General features: G+C 47.8%; 1 protein-coding gene across 2 annotated transcripts in view; it reads right to left on the bottom strand.

Annotated features, from left to right (window-relative positions):
• The window catches only part of SRGAP3 (SLIT-ROBO Rho GTPase activating protein 3), a 243,482-nt gene that overhangs the window by 65,174 nt on the left and 155,792 nt on the right, over window positions 1–22,516 (bottom strand). For both annotated transcript variants that reach the window (XM_069562088.1, XM_069562090.1), the window contains exons 4-5: window positions 16,145–16,207; window positions 1,638–1,823 (exon numbers count right to left, since the gene is read on the bottom strand). In XM_069562088.1, coding sequence (XP_069418189.1) covers window positions 1,638–1,823; window positions 16,145–16,207 — 249 coding nt within the window. The remainder of the gene's footprint in view (window positions 1–1,637; window positions 1,824–16,144; window positions 16,208–22,516) is intronic.

Raw genomic sequence — 22,516 nt, 5'->3', positions numbered from 1 at the left:
TCCAAAGTGGCTGTACCAGTTTACATTCCCTCCAGCAATGGATGATGGTTCCAGTTTCTCTATATCCTTACCAACACTTGTGGTTATCTGACTTTCATATTTCAGCCACCATGGAGGGGGTGAAATGGTATATCACTGTGCTTTTGGCTTGGGATTTCCTTAGTAAAGAATGATGCTGAGCATCTTTTCATGTACTTATTGGCCACTTACATATGTTGTTTAGAGAAGTGTCTGTTCAAATCCTTTGCCCATTTCTTAACTGGGTCGCTGCCTGTTTATCATGGAGCATATTTTTCCTTGGCTTTGGAAATGACTCTGATATTTTATTTGCCTCTGGTTACTTTTCCAGCTTACCCAGGTCCTGTTGGATTTTATTTCCACTCAATCTCCTATAATGAGAGCTGTAGGATCATATAATCGTCAGTCTCACAGAATTAGTCTCATAGAATTAGTCTAATAGAAGCCCAAATAAACATCTGATGCAATGTTTGGCAAATAGAAAAAGCTCAGAAATGTTTGCTGATTGTATGGAATGAATGAATGCAGAGAATTCAACAAGAAAATCATAGCCCTTTAAGAAGTTAGGAACCTAAGAAGTAACCTAATCTAGGATGAAAAACAGCAGGATGCACACTGCCCCTTTAAATTCCCTGGCCATGGCAGGCGATGTCATTAACTGATCACCATACTATCTTTAACTAAAGCCTTGTGGGGGCTCACAATCCTCAACATAAGGCTCTGGGTGCATGTGTGCATGCTAAGTCACTACAGTCGGTCTGACTCTTTGTGACACTACAGACCACAGCCCACCAGGCTCCTCTGTCCATGGGATTCTCCAGGTGAGAATACTGGAGTGGGTTGCCATGCCCTCCTCCAGGGGATCTTCCTGACCCAGAAACTGAACCAGTGTTTCTTAGTCTCCTGCATTGGCAGGCAGGTTCTTTACCACTAGCGCCACCTGGGAAGCCCAGGGCTCTGGGTAGCCACTACCAATTGATGACAGTTCATATGAGAAAGGAGATTTGTTGTAATCACTGTCAAATTTTAAAACTAAAGTTCAGAGGCTTGTTATAAATGTGGCATCTTCAAAACTCAGCCTGTCTGACTCCAAAACTAGCACTTTCACCATGTCCCACAAAAGCACTTCTCCAGCATCAATACACAAGGATTCTGTATGGCCCAGCTTTGGCCTGGCAGTGGCAATTTCTTCAGAATGGTTCTTTAGCTGGTTCCCAGGTGTTGGTTGGTACCCCAGTGCTGTTGCCTCTTGTTGGGACACATTAAGGCCCAGTCAGCACCCTTGGCCACTAAATCGACCTCCAGGGCAGGCTCCACCCACACTAATGCCTGGTGATTCTTGCCAGAAGATGCTCCCTGCACAAGAGTCTCGTCACCGTTCAGCTCTCCAGCCAGCTGAGCATCTCTCCTACTGCTGACCTTGGCCAGAGGCCTAACAAGTGCTAGCAGAGGCATGGCCAGCCCTGCCTCCACCATGGCACTGCCCCCCCCAGGGGAGCAGCTGCCGACAGCATTAATCCACCCCCAGATACTCGGGGTGCAGAGCGGGAGGCCCAGGCTGGAGGGAGCTTGACCCCCCCCCTTCCTGCCCCGTCCCAATCCCCAGGGCCTCCGCTCGCCTTCTCCTTCATCTTCTCAATCTTCTTCACAGAGCTGCGGCGCTGGGGCCGGTCCTCATGCCGGAGCAGGTTCATGCTGAGGTCTCCCGACTTGTTGAACTGCTTCTCCTCCTGCTTCTCGGCCTCCTTCAGCTTGCTTTCCGCACTGATGCTCTCTGCGTGGTACATGTGGTAGGTTTTCATGACCTGGGGACACATGAGCACAGCAATCAATAGACTGTTACAGCCCAGCATGGGTGGCCCTTAGTGCTGCCAACTCCCTTCCAACTTCGGTGTTCTGGTCAGCTCTGCCCCTGCCCTCTTCCCATGACATGCTCTGAAACCTCTAGGCTCTTCATTTTTATACAAACTGTTTCTGAGGACTGGAGGTGATGACCATCATCATTAAGGCCTTACTGAGTGCCAGGAATGAACCAGTAAAGAGGAAATTAAAGGGCCACCGCAGCCCCTGAGCTTCTAGGGGCTCTGGGAAGTGATGTAATGAACGTGGCCTTCCTCAGCTGGCCCCCCCATCCACTCAGCCCTGCCAGCTGTGTGGCTTGCCTCCCATCCCATCCCAGTGTCATTGGAAAAGGCTCTCCTTAGGTACTCGTGGGATTTCAATGGGATCATCCTTCTTACTTACACACAAATCATTTTCTCAGCTGTTTCCTTGAGTAAATTTGGCCTGCAAATGGCTCTGTTCCCAAAAGGAATATTATTGGGTAACCGAATAGATATTCTATGCTCTCAGAGATAAACTCATCCTTAGCTACTATAAAATTAATTCCTTTAAAGAAAATTGCACTGTGCTACCCTAATTCCATATTAAGAATTAGATATTGCTATAACAAGGGAATTTTTGAGTCAGAAGAAATTCTTCCCATCATCTACTCCAACCACCAAGTTTTACAAACAGGAAAACTAAGGTGCAGAAAAACAAAGTGGCTTACCCAAGATCATACAGTATTATCAGTATGGTTTCCAGACTTTATATCCATGTGATTATCTTAAGAATCAAGATACCGAACACTCCCATCACACCAACAAGATCCCTCGTGCTCCTTTCTGGCCCGTCCCCACCACTTACCCCAGCCCCCTGTAGTCGCTGATTTGCTTTCTGACACTGCAGACTGATTTTGTGTGTTCCAGAACTTCATATATATGGACCTGTAGAGTATAAACTATTCTACAACTACCCTTGCTCACTCAGCATATATTTTTCGAGATTCTCCCATGTTGCTGCATGTATCGGCAACTCTTTTTTATTGCTGATTAGTATTCCCTTGTATGGCTATACCACAGTTTGTTGATCTGTTCACACATTGATCACTATTTGGATTGTGTGTAGTTTCCGGCTATTATGAACAACGCTGCTGAGAATGTTCACATACAATTCTTTCTGTTGATGGACGTTTTCGTTACTCCTAAGTAAATAGGAGTGGAATAGAGGGTCATAGAGTAAGTGTAAATGATATACGTAACCACAGTAAAAATTTGGTCTCAGACTTTTAATACTATCATATCATACTGTCTCCTTCATTCATTACCATTTGCTCAGCAGATTTATTTGGAGCAGCTTTAGAGCAAGCGAGGCCAGTCCTATACCAACAGTATTCTATCTCCCAGTTCCCAACTAGGCGTATACTTTCCCTTTGCAATATCAAGTTTATGATCGTCTTTCTATGCTAAAAAACACAAGAAATTTCTGGAATTCATGGCTCCTGAGCCTTGTTGGTCCTTTTCTCCTGCTGTTTGGACAATTAACAGCAGCTAATGGAGCAGAGGTGATCCCCCGGGGATGGGACATGCTTCTGCCTAACCAGGCCCTTTAAGTCAAAAAACTGGCCAACGTTATTATCTCCTTCCCGTCAAAGTCCTGTTAAGTTAGATTATTAAAATGAGATTCTAATAAGATTCTGTGATTCTTACCATGAAATCACAGCATTGATCTGTTGTTAAGGAAGTCTGTCATACATCAGGAGTCAGCAGGGTCAACACCTATTGTAAAGCAGGTTAGGTAAGAACGTGGACTCTGGCCTAAATATCTGGGCTGAATCCTGACGCTGCACTTACCAGTTGTGTGATCTTGGGCAAGTCACATAACCTCTCTGACCTCTGCTCCCTCATCTATAAAATGGGGATAATAATAGCACCTATCTCACAGGTTTGTGGTGAGACTAAATAAGTTAATTTTTTGAGATACTGAAATCAATACCAACTACACAGTAAAAGCCATATAAGCATAAGCCACTACCATTGCCACCACCATCTACACGTTTGATTTGGACTGAGGGTTTGAAAATCTTGAACTTACTTATTTGACTTCAGAAAAATACAAACTCTAGAAAACATTAGCTAATGTGGGAAAAAATGTTACTCTACACCACATTTCTCCCTCCTTTCATCCTGAAGACCTCCCCAAATTTCAAAACAATAAATGAAAACTTGTAGTCAACTTGTCTTCGTGGAACTTGGTGAGAAGACTTCTCTGCATCCGGCCCTTTTTTTTTTTTTTTTTCCAGTTGCTCTAAAACCTCTAAAGAGGCCCTTCTTGCTGGTTTCCTCCCTTCCTTCATCCCCTCCGACTTCTCTAGGCTTACTTCTAAACAACTCAATGGGCCAGAAAGTGTGCCGGATCAAAGCGTTTTCGACATCTAGCGGCCAAAGGCGATGACTGCAGGTTTACGGATGACCGACGTAGTTGCCCACTTCCAACAATCTTTAAGCCATGGCTCCTGGAATGGAACGTGACTCAGAGCTCGGAAGCCTGCTGAAGGCCGTCTCTGGGCCCCTTTCCCATTCTCGAGCCTTTCCTTGACCCCTCCACCTTCACAGACACCACTGGCGTCTGCATTCCTGCCCCGTGCTCCTGGTGCTGTTCGTTTCTGAACTCCATTTCCTTTCTGGGTTCAAGGATTCCTGCAAAATCCTTCCCCCCACCCCCCTTTTCAGCTGCTGAGGTCTGCTTATCTCAAGCACTGACTTATCGTGTGTGTTGGGTAGTTCAGAGGAAGAGACAGCATTTCAATTTGCACTTAGAGCTTCCCATCCAATCATTCATGCATCCATTCATCCAAGTGGTCAAGGTCAGCATCCCGGCTGGGCTTTCTCAGCCTCCCACATTTTCCTTTGGTTACTTTTCTACTCCTCTTGAACCTGGGATATTTAAAAACTCTGTTCTTGAGTTGGGTATTGGATTCAGTGATGCTTATTACTACATAGCTTAAAATGAAAAATCAAATAAGTTGATAAATAAAAAGGATTGCAGCTTTTCTACCAATTATGAGAATCTGATATGATTCAAGTTTATGATTAATTTGGCAGTGCAAAGCTCACGTCCCTTTAAAACCATCTACTGTAGACTGTGTAGAATTGGCTCTTCCTCTATTGCATGAACATACCACAGCCAACTCAATTATTCTCTAATGGCCAATCTCTTAGCAGCTGCCATTGTCAGTAAAAAGCACAAACATCAATATAAATAACTGTTGAAGTTCATGTTCTCAATTTGGGAAGTTTGTTCATGGATTTTCAAGAATTTTTTTTTAAACTGGTTTCACATATATAAATAAAATTAAAGAACACCAAATGTTGATCAAGAGGGGGATGTTATATACCAAGGTTCATGATTAATAATTTTTAGGGCCACAGAATGTTCCATTTTGGAGAAGGCAATGGCACCCCACTCCAGTACTCTTGCCTGGAAAATCCCATGGATGGAGGACCCTGATAGGCTGCAGTCCATGTGGTCACTAAGAGTGGGACATGACTGACCGACTTCACTTTCACTTCCACTTCCTGCCCTCCATCAAGCCAGATTCCCAGAGTAGTCTCCGAACTGCATTCCCAAAACCCCACGATTGGAGAACACAGCTCAATGACCCTGGGGTCAAACTCTATGCGATTCAATTGGTAATTCCTGATCCCAAGAATCATAGTGAACTGGACTGCCCAGGGACACATATGTTAGACAGCTGCTACAAGGAAGTTCACCTGGGGACCTCTCTGAAGTGAGTCTATTTATGCTCAGAACCCTCTAGATGCTTCCTTTATTTAATTACCCGAAACAGGGGCTTTGGCATGAAAGGCCCTTAGCTCAATGGTCCAGAACAGTCTGCTTAATACTGCCAGTCCAGGAGGTGCTGAATAATATTTAAGTTTACCTATTACTTCAGACTTTGCAAACCTCTCTTTTTGCTACCCATAAGGAGCATTTCAATTAATCCTGGGAGGCAGCAGAATAATAATAGCAGCTGACATTTACTGAACACTTACTACATGCCAGGCCTCCTTCTAAGCACCTCACAGACGTGGATTCACTTATTTTTCACAAAACCCCAGTGAGGTAGACTATATTCTGCCTGCCTTACCAACGAGGAAACCACGACACAGGGATGAAAGGGCGCTCTGCACCATGGAGACTCAGGAGACCTGCTTCTGAGACTGGACCCTCCCACCACTTGCCGGTGGCTGTGTGGCAGAGGCCTGACCTCTCTGTGCTGCCTGGCAAAGACCTGGGCAAGCTGTGACTGCAGAGTGGCAGGCTGCCAGCAGTGTGGGGGTGGGGAAGGGAGCAGAGGAGGATGCAGGAGTTCGCTCAAGTCACTGGGACACAGTCTTGAACCTGGGATCTCTGGAGGGGCCTCAGAGACACCCAGAGGCTTACTGCCAGATGGGAGTTCACTTTCCAGGCCTCGAGATCCTATCAGGAACAGCCTTTCAGAAGAAGTCTAGCACAGGTTGAGAAGTACTAGGCAGGGATACGTAAGTGGAGACCACTGTTCTTGGCCCCAAGTCAGTTTCATAGGTTCTCAGAGACGGTCCAGAAACCTTGATAGATTATCCTGTCACTGAAGGAGACTGAGGCCCAGAAATGGCAAGTTTGGGGCCCAAGTCACACAGCAAGCCAGATGGCGGGCTGTCAGTATTTCCTCTTCTGGTGACCACGCTGTGCACGCTGTGCCTCCTGCATCTTCCCAAAACCTCAGATCATGAAAATGCTGCTGCTAAGTCGCTTCAGTCGTGCCCAACTCTGCGCGACCCCATAGATGGCAGCCCACCAGGCTCCTCCGTCCCTGGGATTTTCCAGGCAAGAACCCTGCAGTGGGTTGCCATTTCCTTCTCCAATGCTTGAAAGTGAAAAGTGAAGGTGAAGTCGCTCAGTCGTGTCTGACTCTTAGTGACCCCATGGACTGCAGCCCACCAGGCTCCTCTGTCCATGGGATTTTCCAGGCAAGAGTACTGGAGTTGGGTGCCATTGCCTTCTCCAGATCATGAAAATAAGAAAGTATTATCTGTACAGTTCTTCAAATCCAGGTTTAGATGCAAAAGAAGGCAAAGGCAATCTGGAAGTTCACATCATTAATAAAGGGACAGGCTGGGGCAGGATAAGGATCAGTATTTAGAAAAAAAGGTTCTCAACAATGCAATTCTGTGTACGTGTCCTCCACCCAACAGGAAGGGCCATCCCTGGGCCACGCAAGAGTTGTGAATGAAGTGAGACCCTGGGCCAGAGCATAACAAAGACATCCTTAAGGAAAAGAGAAGTACCCAAACTTCAGTCCGACCACCACACTTGTGCTGCCTACGTTCTCCGCACAACTTCTAATCACTGTCTTATTCATTTTTCACATTTATAAACTGCCTCACCCGACTCGAGTGCAAAGTCCATAAGGGCCAGGACACTGTCCATGATCATAATCCCTGTATTAGAGCAGAGATTGGTACCCAGCAAGTATCAGTGTATATTTGCATGAATAAATGAATGACAGCTAGATGGCTGGCTGGATAAAGTGGTGGCTGGATATGTGGATAGGTGGGTGGGTGGAAGGATGCATGCAAAGATGGATAGATGGGTGGCAGGTGGATGAATGGATGGATGGCTAGATAGATGGGTGAGTAAGTGGAAGGATGGGATGGACGAGTTCTATTGCCTTTGCTCTAATGAATATATCATCTTTGGGGGTAGGGCAACAGCTACACCTTCAATTGTTAAATATTTATTGAACAGCTCATGATGGGCCTGGTACTGCACTCGGACCTATACGAGGAAACACTACAGTGTATAAGACAGAGGCAGTCTCACTGAATACACACTCTAGTAGGGAGACAAACAATTATGCAAGTGATTATCACAGCATATGAGAAGTGCTATGATGAGGGGAGTAAGGGCTGCTAAAGGAAGGCTTCTTAGAGGAGAAGTGATATCTAAACTAAACCTTGAAGGAAGAGCAGCTGTCAGATGGGTGAACAGGGTGTGGAGTGGGGGAGGATTGTTCCAAACAAAGGGAGCAACGTCAGTATTAAGCCCAGTAGAAACCTGAGCCAAACAGGTTTGAGGAACAGCTTATAGGTAGAAGAACACCAGGTGCTTGTCTGAAAACCAGCCAACGGAGCCACTTTCTTCTCCTGCCGAGCTTCTCCCCCTCAGCAGACATCTGCTGTTTCTCTCTGTCGAGGATCCTCCAGTCCTCCTGGAATGCCTTCCTGATTTTCTTTGAGGAAATCCCCTGAATTCCCTTCCACCGTTCTCAGCCCATGTGGTTCAAGAGAAACCGACACTACCCTCCAATCCTTGCATGTGGGCAGGAGACCCAGGCCTGACCTGTCAGTAAACATGATGTTAATCTGGCTGCAGCAATGGGACCCCCCAGCCTGGCCAGTTAGAAACAGCCCTGGGGCTCTGCTGGAGACAGGCGGAGGCAGTGTTTGCTGTCCACTAGGAGGCGCTGAGCTGATAGGACGTGAGCCTGCGGGGGTGGGGATGGGGGTGGTGGACGTGGGCCAACTTTATCTCCACAGGAGAGAAGCCTCCTGTAGAGAAAAACACCACCAAATGAGGGAGGGGATGGTGGAAGGAAGGAAGGGAGGAAGGGAGGGGGAGAGAAAGAAAAGAAGAAAAAGGGAGAGAGGGAATAAGACAAAATGGAGGCGATGTCGTTCTGCCTTTGCTCCGGTGAGGATACTGGTGGGGTGGGGGGCAGCTACACTTTCAGTCATTAAGTATTTATTGAACAATTTATTATGTGCAGGCACTATATACCAGGTGCTGCAAATTCTACTGTGTGGAAGACAGATAGGGTCTCTGCCTTTAGATTACACACTCTGCTGGGGAGAAAGACAATGCAATCAGTGGGTCAGCCTCCGAGACTCAGTACGGTGCCACTTCTACGTGCCAGGCTGTCCTGGCTTTCTCTCTTGCTCCTGAATGAGTCCCAAAAGGCCGCCTTCCTTCCCCACTAGGTTTCCCACCACCCAGATCAACCCTGGCCCCTCCTGGGCAGACTTAGTGTCTGACTCACACTGACTGGCTCAACAGGGGCCACTCATCTCGTGTCCCGGCTTCCTGCTTCTTTCTGTGCCTCCCTCTCCACCCAGGAAACTCCACTGTCATTCAGCTCCAATCCATCTCTTCTCCGCTCATGCTGTGTCCATATCCCTGCTGACACCTGTCACGGGGCTTCGCCATGACCCATCCTCTGGACACACAAATCATCAGTAAACGTCAGCTGTGTGAAGGAATGTCTCCATGGGAGAGCTGAGAGGGGTGGGGAGGTTGTCTAGAGGGAAACATTATTGCCCTCATTCTTCTAAGGACCACTGCCAGCCCTAGACGACACTGGGCACATGCCTGGCCAACAGGCTGTGACAGTCTGGCAGGGCCTGCCCTGCCCTGAATCAGAGCCGTGCCCTGGTCTCCCTCCCAGGGCGGCATGAAGAGACAAGCCTGAGAGGATCCTCAGAATTCCTCTAGCTTTCTGCCTTCATCCTGCAGATGTGGAATCGAGGACCAAGGCCCAGCTAACTTGCACTGCATCAGGGTTTCCCAAAGTGTGCAATGGGAACCACTTACTTGTGTTAGAGAAGTGATTTCAGGTGTTACAGACATGTTATCAACTCTTTTTAGTTCTCTTGGAATCCTTCTGATTATATTAGGGGGAAAAACTTAGCTCGGCACTCTCATATCTAATGCCTGCCTTGGAGGCAGCAGCAAGAATTAATATTAGAAGGGATAGTTAGGGAGTTTGGGATGGACATGTACACACTGCTATATTTAAGATGGATAACCAACGAGGACCTACTGAATAGCACAAGGAACTCTGCTCAGTGTTATGTGGCAGCCTGGATGGGAGGGGAGTTTGGGGAAGAATGGATACATGTTTAGGTATGGTTGAGTCCCTTTGTTGTTCATCTGAAACTATCTCAACATTTGCTGATCACTATACTACAATATAAAATAAGAAGTTTTTTAAAAAGAATTAACATTGTTTTTTCTCCATTTAGCTAATGGAAACCTTCTGTTACGCCAGTTTGTTTTCATTCACCAATGTGAAGTGTCATTTCCTTCCAAAATAAATATATATAAGTGTGTGTGTGTGTGTGTGTGTGTGTGTATGTGTGTGCGTGTGCGTGTGCTCGGCGCTCAATCACGTCCAGCTCTTTGCGGTACCATGGACTATAGCCTGCCAGGCTTCTCTGTCCATGGAATTGTCCAGGCAAGAATACTGGAGCAGGTTGCCACTTGTTTAATATATGTGTGTTTATATAAATAGTTGAATGTATTTATGTAAGCAACTTCTGTGAGTAGACTTGGAGCAGGCCCTGCCAATCCCCCACTGGGTGGCCTTGGGCTGGCTACCTGGTCTTTCTGTGCCTCACACTGCTTGTCTCTAAAATGGGGTGGTAACAGCACCACCTACCTCAAAAGTGAACTGGGAATGACAAGAATTAAGACACTGGGTGTTGAGACCCATTTCTGGCATGTGATAAGCACCGTGTAAGAGTGGAGGCTCTAACCCCTAATGAAATGAAACAATCTCCAAAACATAACTACAATAGCAAAACGCAGAGCAAGCTGCGCAAGGCCCAGCTGGTGTCCCTCGTGCAGGGTATGTGTGTCCATGTACCTTGGTGATGAATTAAATATCTCTCCAAGGAGTCACCCACTGAACTAGAAACTAATAACTGGGCATGTATGGGAGGAGGGGGAGAGGTGGGTAACAGGAGACACACTTATCACTTGGTACCTTTTTGTACTATTTAACTATCAGGGATTTTCTCCATAGTGCATGCATTATCTATCGCTAACTTTAAATATCCAACAATTCTTTACAAATGGTCTCTCTGGCTCGAGCATGAAGGATGGGAGGATGGGAGATGGGAGAGCAATCAGGAGGTGGCTGAACTTTTTTAGGCAAAATATTCTCTGAGCTCGAGCTAGCCTAGTGGAGCTGTAGGCAGGAGGAGAGAGGGAAGGAAAAACGAAAAATATTTATGCTTCACTTTCATAAACATACAACGGTTTAACATTGATATTTGCCAGGCACTGTGCTATGCTCTATGCCACTCACTCATGGAATCCAGAGGATGAGGTGGTGAATCCCCGTATTCTAGGGGGCTGAAACTCAAAGGGTTTGACAAGTGACAGGGCCTGGAACCCAGGTCCATTTGGTTCTAAAAATCTGTATTCTTTTCAGTACACATGGCTGCTTCTCCACAAATTAATTACAACAGGGAGAGGTGTGTGTGTGTGTGTTTTTTTTTAAGAGTTGATTTAAAGAAAACCATTAAGTAAATGGCACAAGGCCCAATGGCATGATGAAAGCACGATGGTTATACTTCCGTGATGACAGATGTCAATCCAGAAAGATACACAGTGAGGCTGGCATGGAGCTGAGGCCAGAACCCAGGTTGCAGGATCCCATCTCAAGCTCTCTCTACTATTGCATCCCTGAGAATGGTCATCGATAGGGAGACAGGGAGACGCCACTACAAAAATTTACCTGAGGGCCCAGAATTGATTTCACATGCCTAAGCCCAGTGCAAATCAAATAGAAGATGGAGTAAGTAAAAGGTAGAACCCATCTGTTACTCCAATCAGTGTCCACCTGTCACCAGCAGTGGGCTCGTGTGGATGCTCCTCAGGCCCCCTGCACGTCGCCCTGAACCAAGTCTCAGGGCCCCGCCGGCAGTGCTGGGCTGGGAAGGCAGACCCAGCAGCCCTGCCTGGGGGAGCCTCAAGCGGAGCTCCTGAGCCCGGAGGAAGGGCCAGGTGACAGATGCTCCAATGTTTGTTGGTGCAAAGCACAACAGGTGCATTTTGTGATGTAGAACTAGTGAAAATCTGAACATATTTTTAGCTGAACAACAAAAACAGAATGTGTTGTTTCTGTTTTGTTTTGGCTTTGCTTCTTCCAGAAAGACTGGCCCACTGGCCCACATTCTTGACCTCTGCCCTTCTTTCCTCCCAGGCCAGTACATGATGAGCAAGAGCCATACTGCGTCAGGCTGATGAGAGTCCAGGGGAAAAGAGGTGAAGTGTGACGCGGGGTGTGCATGTGTGTGTGCGTGCGCCCTGGCATGTTTTAGAAAGAAGGGCACCTCAAGGTGATGAGGACTAGGCAGAGGGAAGCCTTGTCAAGTGAATGAATGAATGAATGAACCAATGAACAAATGAAGTAACAAAACACCCAGCCCCGCAGTCTTCTCAGTGTCCTCCTGATCCCAGATGGGGACAAGTCTTTTCCCTAAAGTGGGAGATGGGCGACCGTAAGCATTCATCCCTATCATCATTATGGCCTTACCATCTCTTCTATAAAACATTACAAGAAAAGACATGGGGTTCCTGCACAATCCTTTCTCAACATCATTTCCTTTTTACTCCCTGTGGTCATGACTTGGACTGGGGGAGGAGGGACCATCTAAAGGCTTGCATAACCAGGCATGGTAACCAGAAAGAAATCCCCAATGACAAAGCGTGGAACTGGGGTCCAGAGTGCCCTCAGTAGCGGGGTGCTTTGGTAAATTGTTTACGAAGCTGGCCACAGCAGTGGCTCGATGGCCTCAGGGAGATCACTTTGCGCTGGCACTTCAGAAGCAGTTTACCTCTCCATCCTACAACTATGGACTTGGCTGTGCGACTTGATTTGGCCAATGAGCTGTCAGCACATATGACACAAAGGCTTGAAACCCCACTGGTATTTTCCCATTTGGAGCTCTGGTTTTTTTTTTATTGTTCAGGAAATTGTAGCCATATCACTGGCTCCAGTGGAACCCAGCCCAAATCACCAATCCACAGAATCCTGAGCAAATAAAAGAGTTGTCATTTTCAGACATTGAGTTTTGACATAACTTGTTACACAGTCATTGATAACTGATAAAGCCTTAAGCAAGGCTTTATTTCTTTGTGCCTCAGTTTCTTTACCTGTAAAATGTGTGTTAATTAAATGATACATATAAAGTATCTGCTGCTGCTGCTGCTGCTGCTGCTGAGTCGCTTCAGTCATGTCCGACTCTGTGCGACCCCATAGACGGCAGCCCACCAGGCTCCCCGTCCCTGGGATTCTCCAGGCAAGAACACTGGAGTGGGTAAGTATCTAAAAGTGTGAAATACATTCTGGCCATGGTTGTTATTACTATCCTTGTTTTGACAATAAGGAAAATGAGGTCCAAGGACGATATTTGACTTGGCTGAGCTGGGAGGTCGTGCAGCAGAAATTCAAACCCACCTGCCCCTTTAATGTTTGCTCTGCTATGATCCTGTGTTGTCTCCCCTACTGAGAATTCCTTTTCTCTTCCTCTCTAGCTGTCTGCTTTGCTAATTCCTACCATCTAAAGGCACTGGGCTCAGAACACCCTGGATTTCAGTAAGCCACCAGGAGCCAGCCCTTTACCTTCTGAATCCTCAGTGAGTCTCTCATGAATGCCCACACTCCCCCGTCATTACCTCACTCAGCCAGTCTGTACCGACTGCCTTCTAGGTAGCAGCACCACCCTTGGGGACAGCGGTGGGGACACTGCAGAGAACCTGGAGCCATCCCCGGGGACCCCCAGTCTAGGCGCCCTCCCTCTGAGTCCACATATCCAGCACACGCTAGGCTCTGACTAGTTCACAAGCTTACTAGCATCTTCCTGTGCAGGTTCTAAACTCCTTGCAGACAAAACCAGTTTCATTTATTCACAGATCCCTCCTTCCAGCCTTCAATAAGTACCCTGGGAATAACAGGGATGTACAAGACACTTCAAAGACCAGCTCTTGAAATGCTCACAGCCTGCTGCTCTTCCTCCGGTGGTGCTAAGACCATAGAAGGCAGTCCCAAATATCTGAATTTAAGTGAATTTCTGGTCAACGACGGAAAACTCAGTACAGACAACAAATGCCCTGATGGGGGTGGGGGTGCTGTGGGCACTGCCAGGATCTCACTTTTCTGCAGCAAGTGGCAAAAGGAAAGAGTGGGGAGGGGCTGCCCCTTCCTTCCCCACCAGTTCTGAGGCCACTGAGAGGCAGCTGGGAGACGGGAAGAGGGACCAACCTGCCCATCTGGCCTGTTTGTCTAATACCAAGGGCATGCACTTCTCTCCAGCCACCCTGCCCCACGGCCAGCAGGGACACACATGTGTAAGCACCACCCTCTTAGTCCCTGACAACTGCCTGCCCGATCCAGCCCACAAAGCGGAGAAAGCTCCTATTGCCAACCCGAGTTTCACTGAGAGCTGAAGTAGCCAGGTGTGATCTGAGGCTTTAGGGGTCAAGTATAGTGCTTCTCACCAAGATCTGACTCCAGGGAGTGTATATGCCAGCTGAACAGACAGGGCAGAGAACTTCAAGATAACACAAGGAGGTTTTTAAAACAGGCCCAGAAGTGACGGCTTTCTTAAGATTGTGGAGCTCGGTCTGGGTTTGCAAACTGAGTATGACACAAGTATAAGAGGAAAGAGGGCAGCTGTAGGCAGGAGGAATAACAGGGGTGAAGGAGCCAAGGTTGGGGGAATTGGGGGTGAACAGAGAGCACCCAGGAGGGGCGCCCAGCGGAAGCCCAGAGGAAAGCTTCGAGATCTGAGTGGGAGCAGCCAGGGTCCCAAATACAGACTCAGGTGCTGGAATATGCTGGAATACCATGGAGGTGAAGTGCCTGAGAAACAGGAATAGGTCCTGGATGGAGAACAAACCCTCTGCAGAGAAACATTCCATCTGGTCCCCGGTCTCGCCCCTTTGTCACCACGCTTCCCCGCCGCAGGAGCGCACAGCCTGCCTCACCCTCACACGCTCCAGGGAGGTGGAGACAGAGCGTGAGAGAGCTGTGGGCTCCAACACATTGTGCCTCTGGGCTCTCTTTCTTCTGGGTGTTCTTCACATATCTTCTCTTTTGTTCTCACAACGGGCTATAATAAGCAGGCATTGTTACTTCTGCCTATCAGCTGGATCTGAAGCCAGGTGTCCGGCTCCAGAGTCTGTACTGTAAACCACGAGGTGGTTTTCCCCCACAGTCCCAGCTGCCTCAAAGTCAAGTCATGTTTTCTTCATCAGCAGTGCCTCTTTTCACCCGAAGCAATGATCTAATTAAAAACTGTCAGGGCTCAAATTTTTCTCCTTAACTTGGAATCATAGAAAATATGTGTTTTGACGTTGGTAGACCAACCACTAGGAAGTCTCATCCCCATTTTTCTGATTGGGAGACTGAGGCCCAGAAGAGAAAATGCCTGGCCCAAAGTCTCTCATAGCTGGTTGGAGCCTGGGCAGGACTTCTTATCTGAAGTCCAGGCTCTTGGGCAAAGGCTCTTAGTCCCTGAGGGGTCCACCAGCTACTAATCACACAGGATGTGGCCTGAGAAAGATAACAATATCAACGAGAGGGGCCTTCTCACAGCCTGCTCTTGGTCCTCTCATACCAGGGATTTTCAAATATAATTTTAGCCTCAGAATCCTCCCCTTTTAATGAGACACTTGATAAGTAATCTCCACATACTTAAAACATAACGATTTGATTCCAGCCTGGTGGCCTTAGGGGTGGAAGTCCTGTGGTTCTGTCTGCTGGGCCTCCCTACCCCAGGACTGTCCCTGGGGCTCTCACTTCTCCCCAAGGCAGCCCATGGCTCCTCAAAGCATAGGCTGTAACTTCCAGCACCATTAACCAGTGAGCTTGTGTTCCCCATTCCCTCACCTTCTTGGATTCTAATACCCATCCCAAACCCAGTTAGATCTCAAGCCCAAACAGGCAGCAAGGTTAATTCTGAGCCAAATTGTGCACATTCTGAAATTATTACCCGGAGATCCCTGAGATGGCAAGGCATGCTTATCAACCCCATTCCGGCCTCATGTGACCCTTCGAATAGTACTCCATTTTGCAGATGAGAATACTGAGACCCAGATGAGCTCCACGCCCCACAGTCAGTAAGAAGAGGGCCTCAGCTTCTTCCTGTCCTACCTGAGCCTGGCTCTCCCTATCTCAGCTTGGCATCTTCTGCTTTGAAAGGTAACATGTTCTCATGGCTGGCAGGTAATCTGAATCTCTGTGAACTTTTACAAACTAAATGTGCCCAGGGCCCCTCCCCAGATATTCTGAAACAGAAGCTGGGGCTGTGAGCCATTTCATCCCACCCTGATAATCCTGCTGTCACTTGGGCAAAGGACAGAGCGAAAGGGCCCAGGGTTACCCCAGACCACTGGTCAGCCTCCCTTCAGTGCTGGGCATGGAAGCAAAGGGGGCTCAATCCCAAACAGTAGCAGAACCCAGGGTGAGACTTACTGTGTAGAGCTCGTTGGTGACCTTCAGTAGCTCCTCGTGCATCTGCAGGCCAATCTCCTTGCTCTGTAACATGGAAGAACAAAAGTCAAGGGGGCAGAAGGGTGCTGGCTGCACTGACCAACTTCCTTTTCAACACAGGAAGGGCAGCAATACTTGGGGTCGCGCGAGAAGGGGTACAGAAATCCACATAAACCTCACTGACCCAGATCTGAATTCTTCAACTCATCTCCATGAAACAAATCTCTCAGAGAGAGACTCCTTACAACAGGAATTCCAACTCCGCACAATCTCTCAGAGACAGACTCCTTACAACAAGAATTCCTGGACCATGTAAGCTGGGGAGCTCTATATATCACCTCCCTACCTTGGTGATTCACAGGGACATCATACTAAAAATTCTGAGGAGCTCCACAGCCAATCAACCTGTTCATCTTTCTGTAATGCTGGATATCCTAAGCTGATGTGGTCAGAATATGTGTCCCCAGCTCAGCATTCCTTAACATCTCATGAGACTGGGGTTCCAAAGAACCTGGTTTAACAAATAATTATCTAGCCTTTCAATTCAGTGAACACCCCAAGTAAACAGAGAGTCCACTGGAGCATGAGGCAGGGCATATGGGTTCTAGCCTGGCTGCATCACTGTCTGCCCCATGGCCTTGGAACTGAAGTTATTGAATATATATACATATATATAAATAAATATATATATAAACTTTCAAAAGTTGCTTGAACAAAATGAGACAGGTTTTCTTACTGCAGAACTTTTCAGAGGCTTTCATCCCCTCATATGCGTGGACTTTCTAAGGCGGGGGGGGGGGGGGGCGCATACAGCATGCAAGTGTAGTTGACCTCAACCCAAACCACAAGGTGACATATATATTTAATACATTGAGGGACACAAGTCAAAGAACAATGAACAAATAATTTCCAGGTCCTCTCCAGCCTGAAGAGTCCAGGATTCTGTTATTTTGTGTATTATTATTATTATTACAGTCAGCCAAGTGTTCTGCATCCAAGGATTCAACCAACTGTAAATTTAAAATATTTGAAAAAATAATAATCTAGAGAGTTCCAAAAGCTTCGATTTGCCTTGTGTTGCCAGCTATTTACACATAATTCTATTCACATAGAATTCACAACTATTAACATGGTATTTACATTGTACTAGGTATTGTAAGTAATCTAGAGATGATCTAGAGTGTATATTTAGAGAATGCACATCTATACGCAGGTGCTATGCCATTTTATACAAGGATCTAGCGCATCTTTGGATTTTGGTGGGGCCGCGGTGGGGCGGGGGGAGGTGGCGGTGTTGATGGTCCTGGAACCGAACTCCCCATATTGCTGGATGACTGCATTGTCATTATTAGTTGAGGGGAGGGACAATGCTCTCCCTGTTTTCCCAGGCCATCATGTGAAACTTCCATACTGACAAAGGGAGCTCCGCCCCTTGAGAGGAGAGCCCTCCTGTCCTTTCTCTCAGCTCCCTCGGCCTCCAGCATGGTCAGCAACTGACTTGCAGAGACCAGCCTTCCTCTAGTTCCTGCATAGATCAGAGCCCCGGACTCTGGGGTCGCTAGGAAGGTTCAGCACCAAACATCATGCCTTCCTAGGCTCTGCTCCAGGCCCATCTCATTACCCTCAGCTTCTAGGCCTGGCAGGGCCAAGAATCACCTCTCCAAAGGCAGCCCTTACAGGTGTCAGATTTCCTAACAGAGAACAAGAGCTCTGGGGCAATTCCAGAGATCTGTTTAGATGTCCCTCCGGCTCTGCTGACTAAAGCAAGGGGACCCAATGCAGAAGCTCAGGACTATCTCAGCAGAATTTTCTATGCAGAGCTCCCAGGGAACCTTCTGTCACATCACGGGCATCTACAGAGGCACCCAACAAGCCGTTCCCATCTCCTTCCACTCTCCCTGAGTCTCAGCAGCTGCCTCGGTTTCTCCTGAAGCCCCTCCCCCTGAGGTTTGCTTCAGACTCTCTGACACCCCTCAGTGACCTCCTCTTGGCCTGGCCAACGCCTCTGACACCCAAGACTTCATTTCTTATGTATTTATTTTTATGATATAACTTTTTGCTAGGTAACAAGTGTACATGGTTAAAGAAACTAACAGCCAGCAAAGAAAAAAGTGAAAAATAGGTCTCTTGAGTTCCCAGAACCCCACTCAGAAGCACCTACTATTAAAGGTTTCTTCTGGTGCCTTCTAGAAACAGTCTATGAATATACACACATACAGCTGGATAGCATATGTTCTCTTTTTAATATAAATGAAAGTAATCTACACAAGCCTTTGCACCTTGTTTTTTTCCACCAAACAATATATCTGACAGATTGTTTTCCTTGACAGGCCATGTAGCTCTTGCATTCTCCTTTTCTATTAATAATAGCGCTTCGGGTTCCATACACCAGATATGTCATAACTAATTAACCAGCCGGTTGTTTCCAGTCTCTTAATATTCCAAACAAGGATGCAGTGAACATCTCTGCACTCTGTCACTGTGCTCATGGGCAGGGACCCTTGTCAGATAAATTTCTTAAAGCAGCTCTATTGGGAAGAGTCTGGCCTTCTCAGCTCTGGCCCAGCCAGCTCCCCACGCACTGCTGACTTCCGCTCCCACTTCTCGGTGATTGGCAGCCATGTCATCACCTCCACGGCCCTCTCTTGGGCTCTGTCTGCACGACCCCAAAGACCCTATCTTCAGCTGCTGCAAAACAGTATCATGTGGATGACCCCCTCATCACATCAAATTCAAATTATCCAGAAGAAAATGTGTGATGTTTCCTCCATCTCCTCAGGTTCAGTCAATGGGATAATATCTTCCCAGACATGGCGACTGGAAATTTGGAGCTATTTTTGACACTTCGAAAAAATTCCTCCATCCTCAATCCAACTTGTCACCGCATCCTACCATCAAACTGCCCGGTACTTTGTTCTCTGCAGCAGACAATGCCAGCTCCCTCCCCAGCATCCAATCTTGCCTTTCCTGATTCCTAACAGAGCCATGAATTTGGCCTGTGTTCATCTCTCCAGCCAGTTCTTTCAAGGACATAGCCTACCCCATCCCGACTCAAGATGGTGCACTCTGTATGTGTTGGTAGTCCAGGGGTGAGTATGTGACAACTGCATGGAAGAGGACTGAGAAGGTGGAGGGGAGGTTTTCAGCTCTTCTACTGAGTGGTAGCAAAAGTGCTGGGAGCCTCAGTGGCTATCAGCAGACCTCTTAGGACCAGGAGAGGAAGCAGCTTCGGGTGGCAGAATGAAAACCTAAATCCTAATGACCTCCCTGAACCCACAGGCTGTCTCCTGCAGAACTTCCACTTCTGTGGCTTCACTAGTTAAGTTATTTAAAAGCTGGAGTTTCTGTCACTTGCAGCCCAAAGCAACCCACATTTTCCACCCCCAGTCCCAGAGCAACCAATGGCATCACTGCAGGGCCCAGATTCCTGAAGCTGCCCCTCAACAAAGCCCTGACTCTAGCCCCCAATTCCCATGCCCATCCCAGTGTCATTTCCTAGAAAAGTATTTTACCGTGTTCCTCCAAAGCTGCCTCAATGCCTACGGGATCGAGACCCAGCTCGTTAGCTTGACTTTAAAGGCTCTATGTGACTAGCACAGGGTGGTGTGCTTGTGTGCTAAGTTGCTTCGGTCGTGTCTGACTCTTTGGGACCCCGTGGGTCATAGCCCGCCAGGCTCCTCTGTCTATGGGATCTCCCAGACAAGAATACTGGATTGGGTTGCCATGACCTGCTCCAGGGGATCTTCCCGACCCAGGGATCAAACTTGCATCTCCTGCACTGCCAGGCAGGTCCTTTAGCATTAGTGCCACCTGGGAAGCATAGTTACTAGGTGGAGAGGGCTCAAACTCAGAGCCAAAGGGACGGGGATTGGAGATAGGATGTTAAAAACCGTTTGACCTCTCAGCACCTCTGCTTCCTCGCCTGTAAAAGGAGTGCCTGTTACTGCCCTTCTCTGCACTTATAATGGGAAGCATAGTGACCGACTTGTTTACGCACTTGTCACTTGTTTTTCCAATTTGAAGGTAAACCCCATGAGGTCAAAGAGACTTTCTCCCTGATGAGAGATGCTCAGACCCCCTCGTTGCTGGGACCACTGGCAGCAGACAACCCCCCGGCTGAGAGCATGCTTCAGTGATGGCATCAGAGGGCATGGTGACAAACCCTCCAAAGACTGACGCCTCATCCAAAGATATGAGGCGTAGAAACCAGTCTCTCCTGTTTCAACCTGGACAGCTTTAAAGGGCCGTTCTATCTTTAGAACTCCTTTTAGGGCTGGCTAAGACCTTGAGTAAGACTGCCTGCATCACAGCCTGACTTCACTCTGCTCCCTCCTCCACCCTCCCTAGGGGTGGATCCCAAGTATTTCCCTGTTAAATTTATCTGCTGTTAAATTTAGGCCTCAGAGTCAGTTTCCCGGTCCCCAGCTTGCAGTGTCTCACTTTGCCACTCTTCCCGCGATGCCACAGAGCCTGTCACCCAGTGGGTGCTCATTAAATACGCTTGCTGAGTGAACCTATGAATGAATGTAGTGACGATTCCGCTAAGCCTTACTCTCCTTGTGCATAAACATGGAACGATGCCATGCTGTCATGGAACGATGCCATGCTGTCATGAAGTCCTTGTGAGCTGGAAAGAGGTGACACGTATGGCAGCACTGGTATCATACCAGACACAGGTGAAGAGCTTGGGAAATCGTGTTACAGCCTGAATCAATACCCACTGGATGCCAGGGGCAATGTGAAGAGGTTGCCCAGGAAAGGGAATTCATAACTGAATTTTTTATCAACTCTTCCCAGTTTAGTGGGCTCAAGGGTCAAGAACCAAAATGGCATGATGTGGAAAAGGCTTCAAAAGAGTGAAAGAGGTGATATGGGATGAGGGGATAACGAGGCTGGAGGGACCACCTCACCTTGCATGGGTGGCCAGAGGCGGCATTCTAGGCAAAGGCCACAGCCTGAGCAAAGGCATGCTCCCCAGGAACAGGGGAAAGTATGGTTTGCCAAGAGAGGAGCATAACAACAGAAGAACAGAAGGCATGCTTGACATGGAGGCTGGGCCCAATCACAGAGGCTGACAAAGTGGATCGGGAGCCTCTGAAGGCTTGCAAGCAGGAGTGTCTGATGGGCAGTCTGTGCTCTTCCAAGAAGATGAAGCTGTAGGTAGATGGAGGGTGGGCTGGATGGAGGCAGTAAGTTTCCAGAGGGAAACTGCCTGAGTTTCTGCTCTCTCCCCATCAGCACCAGCCTGGGTGGGACTGGCCACAGCGAGTGCTCAGCCGATAGTTACTGAACTGTGAAGGACTAAAGGCATTTTATTTTTTATGGTTGGGTTTTGTTGGGAAAGGAAATAGTCTCAACTACAGTTCCAGAAACTACTGAATGAGGAACCCAAACCAAACATTCCATCATGAACGAGAGGCCAAATCCCTGATCATCCCTGGCAAACATCATGCCCAGCCCTTGGGGACCCCAGGGACAGTGTATTCACACTCTCTGTCCACATTTCTCACAAGACTTTCACGCCTATAGAGGCTGGGGTGGTGCGTTGCTTCCTTCATGCACAGGAAGTATGCAGACTGTAAAATATGATTATATTGGACCAACGCAGGTTCAACCACAGCAGCCCCGGTTCCTTGGGGATGGAAGGACAGAGCCCTGTCTCTTTGACCCCAAAGTCTGTAAAATCAGGTGGCAGGTGGCCCTGGCCCTGCCTCTATTTTTTGCCCACGGCAAAGGACAGTTAAACTTCCCTTAGGACCAGATAACTCTGAAGGGGGTTGGGGAGCTGTCCTGGGCTTAATTATAAGATGCTTAGCAGCCTTCCTGCCCTCTAATCTCTAGATGCCATAAGCACCCTCTACCCCAATCCCAAGATGCAACAACAGAAATTATCTCCAGACATTGCCAAACATTCCCTGGGGGACAAAATCACCCTGGGTGGAACCGCTGCCCAAGGGCTCCAAGTGGCAGCCTCTCTGGCCTACAAATGTGTTTTATTTGGCCATTCAGAGTGTTCAAAAAAATCTGACTCTTCCCAGTATTTAAAAATGAAAAATTCTCCTTACATGTCCAGATTTTCAGCTTCCCTTGCAAAACTAAAAGATCCAGAGAGGCTGAGCTCCCCAAGTTGGAGAACAGGGCCCCCTCTGGATGGGTCATGCTCTCCGGTTGGCCACAGAATCTCCATTCATTTGTCCATTTGAGTTTATGACCCAGAAACCAGTGGGGTCTCCCTGGGGTGGCTGTCTGTATCCTCCTGGTGCTCATCCCGACAGCCATCCCAGAGCTGCCGAATCTGAACCTGTGAGAGGATCTTTACACAAGCACCCTTCTTGTGTCCCCGCCTCTGAGAGC

Source organism: Ovis canadensis, chromosome 19, assembly GCF_042477335.2.
Source record: "Ovis canadensis isolate MfBH-ARS-UI-01 breed Bighorn chromosome 19, ARS-UI_OviCan_v2, whole genome shotgun sequence".
NCBI lineage: Eukaryota > Metazoa > Chordata > Mammalia > Artiodactyla > Bovidae > Ovis > Ovis canadensis.
The sequence above is the reverse complement of the archived record's forward strand: the minus strand, read 5'-3'. Positions and strand labels throughout refer to the sequence as shown.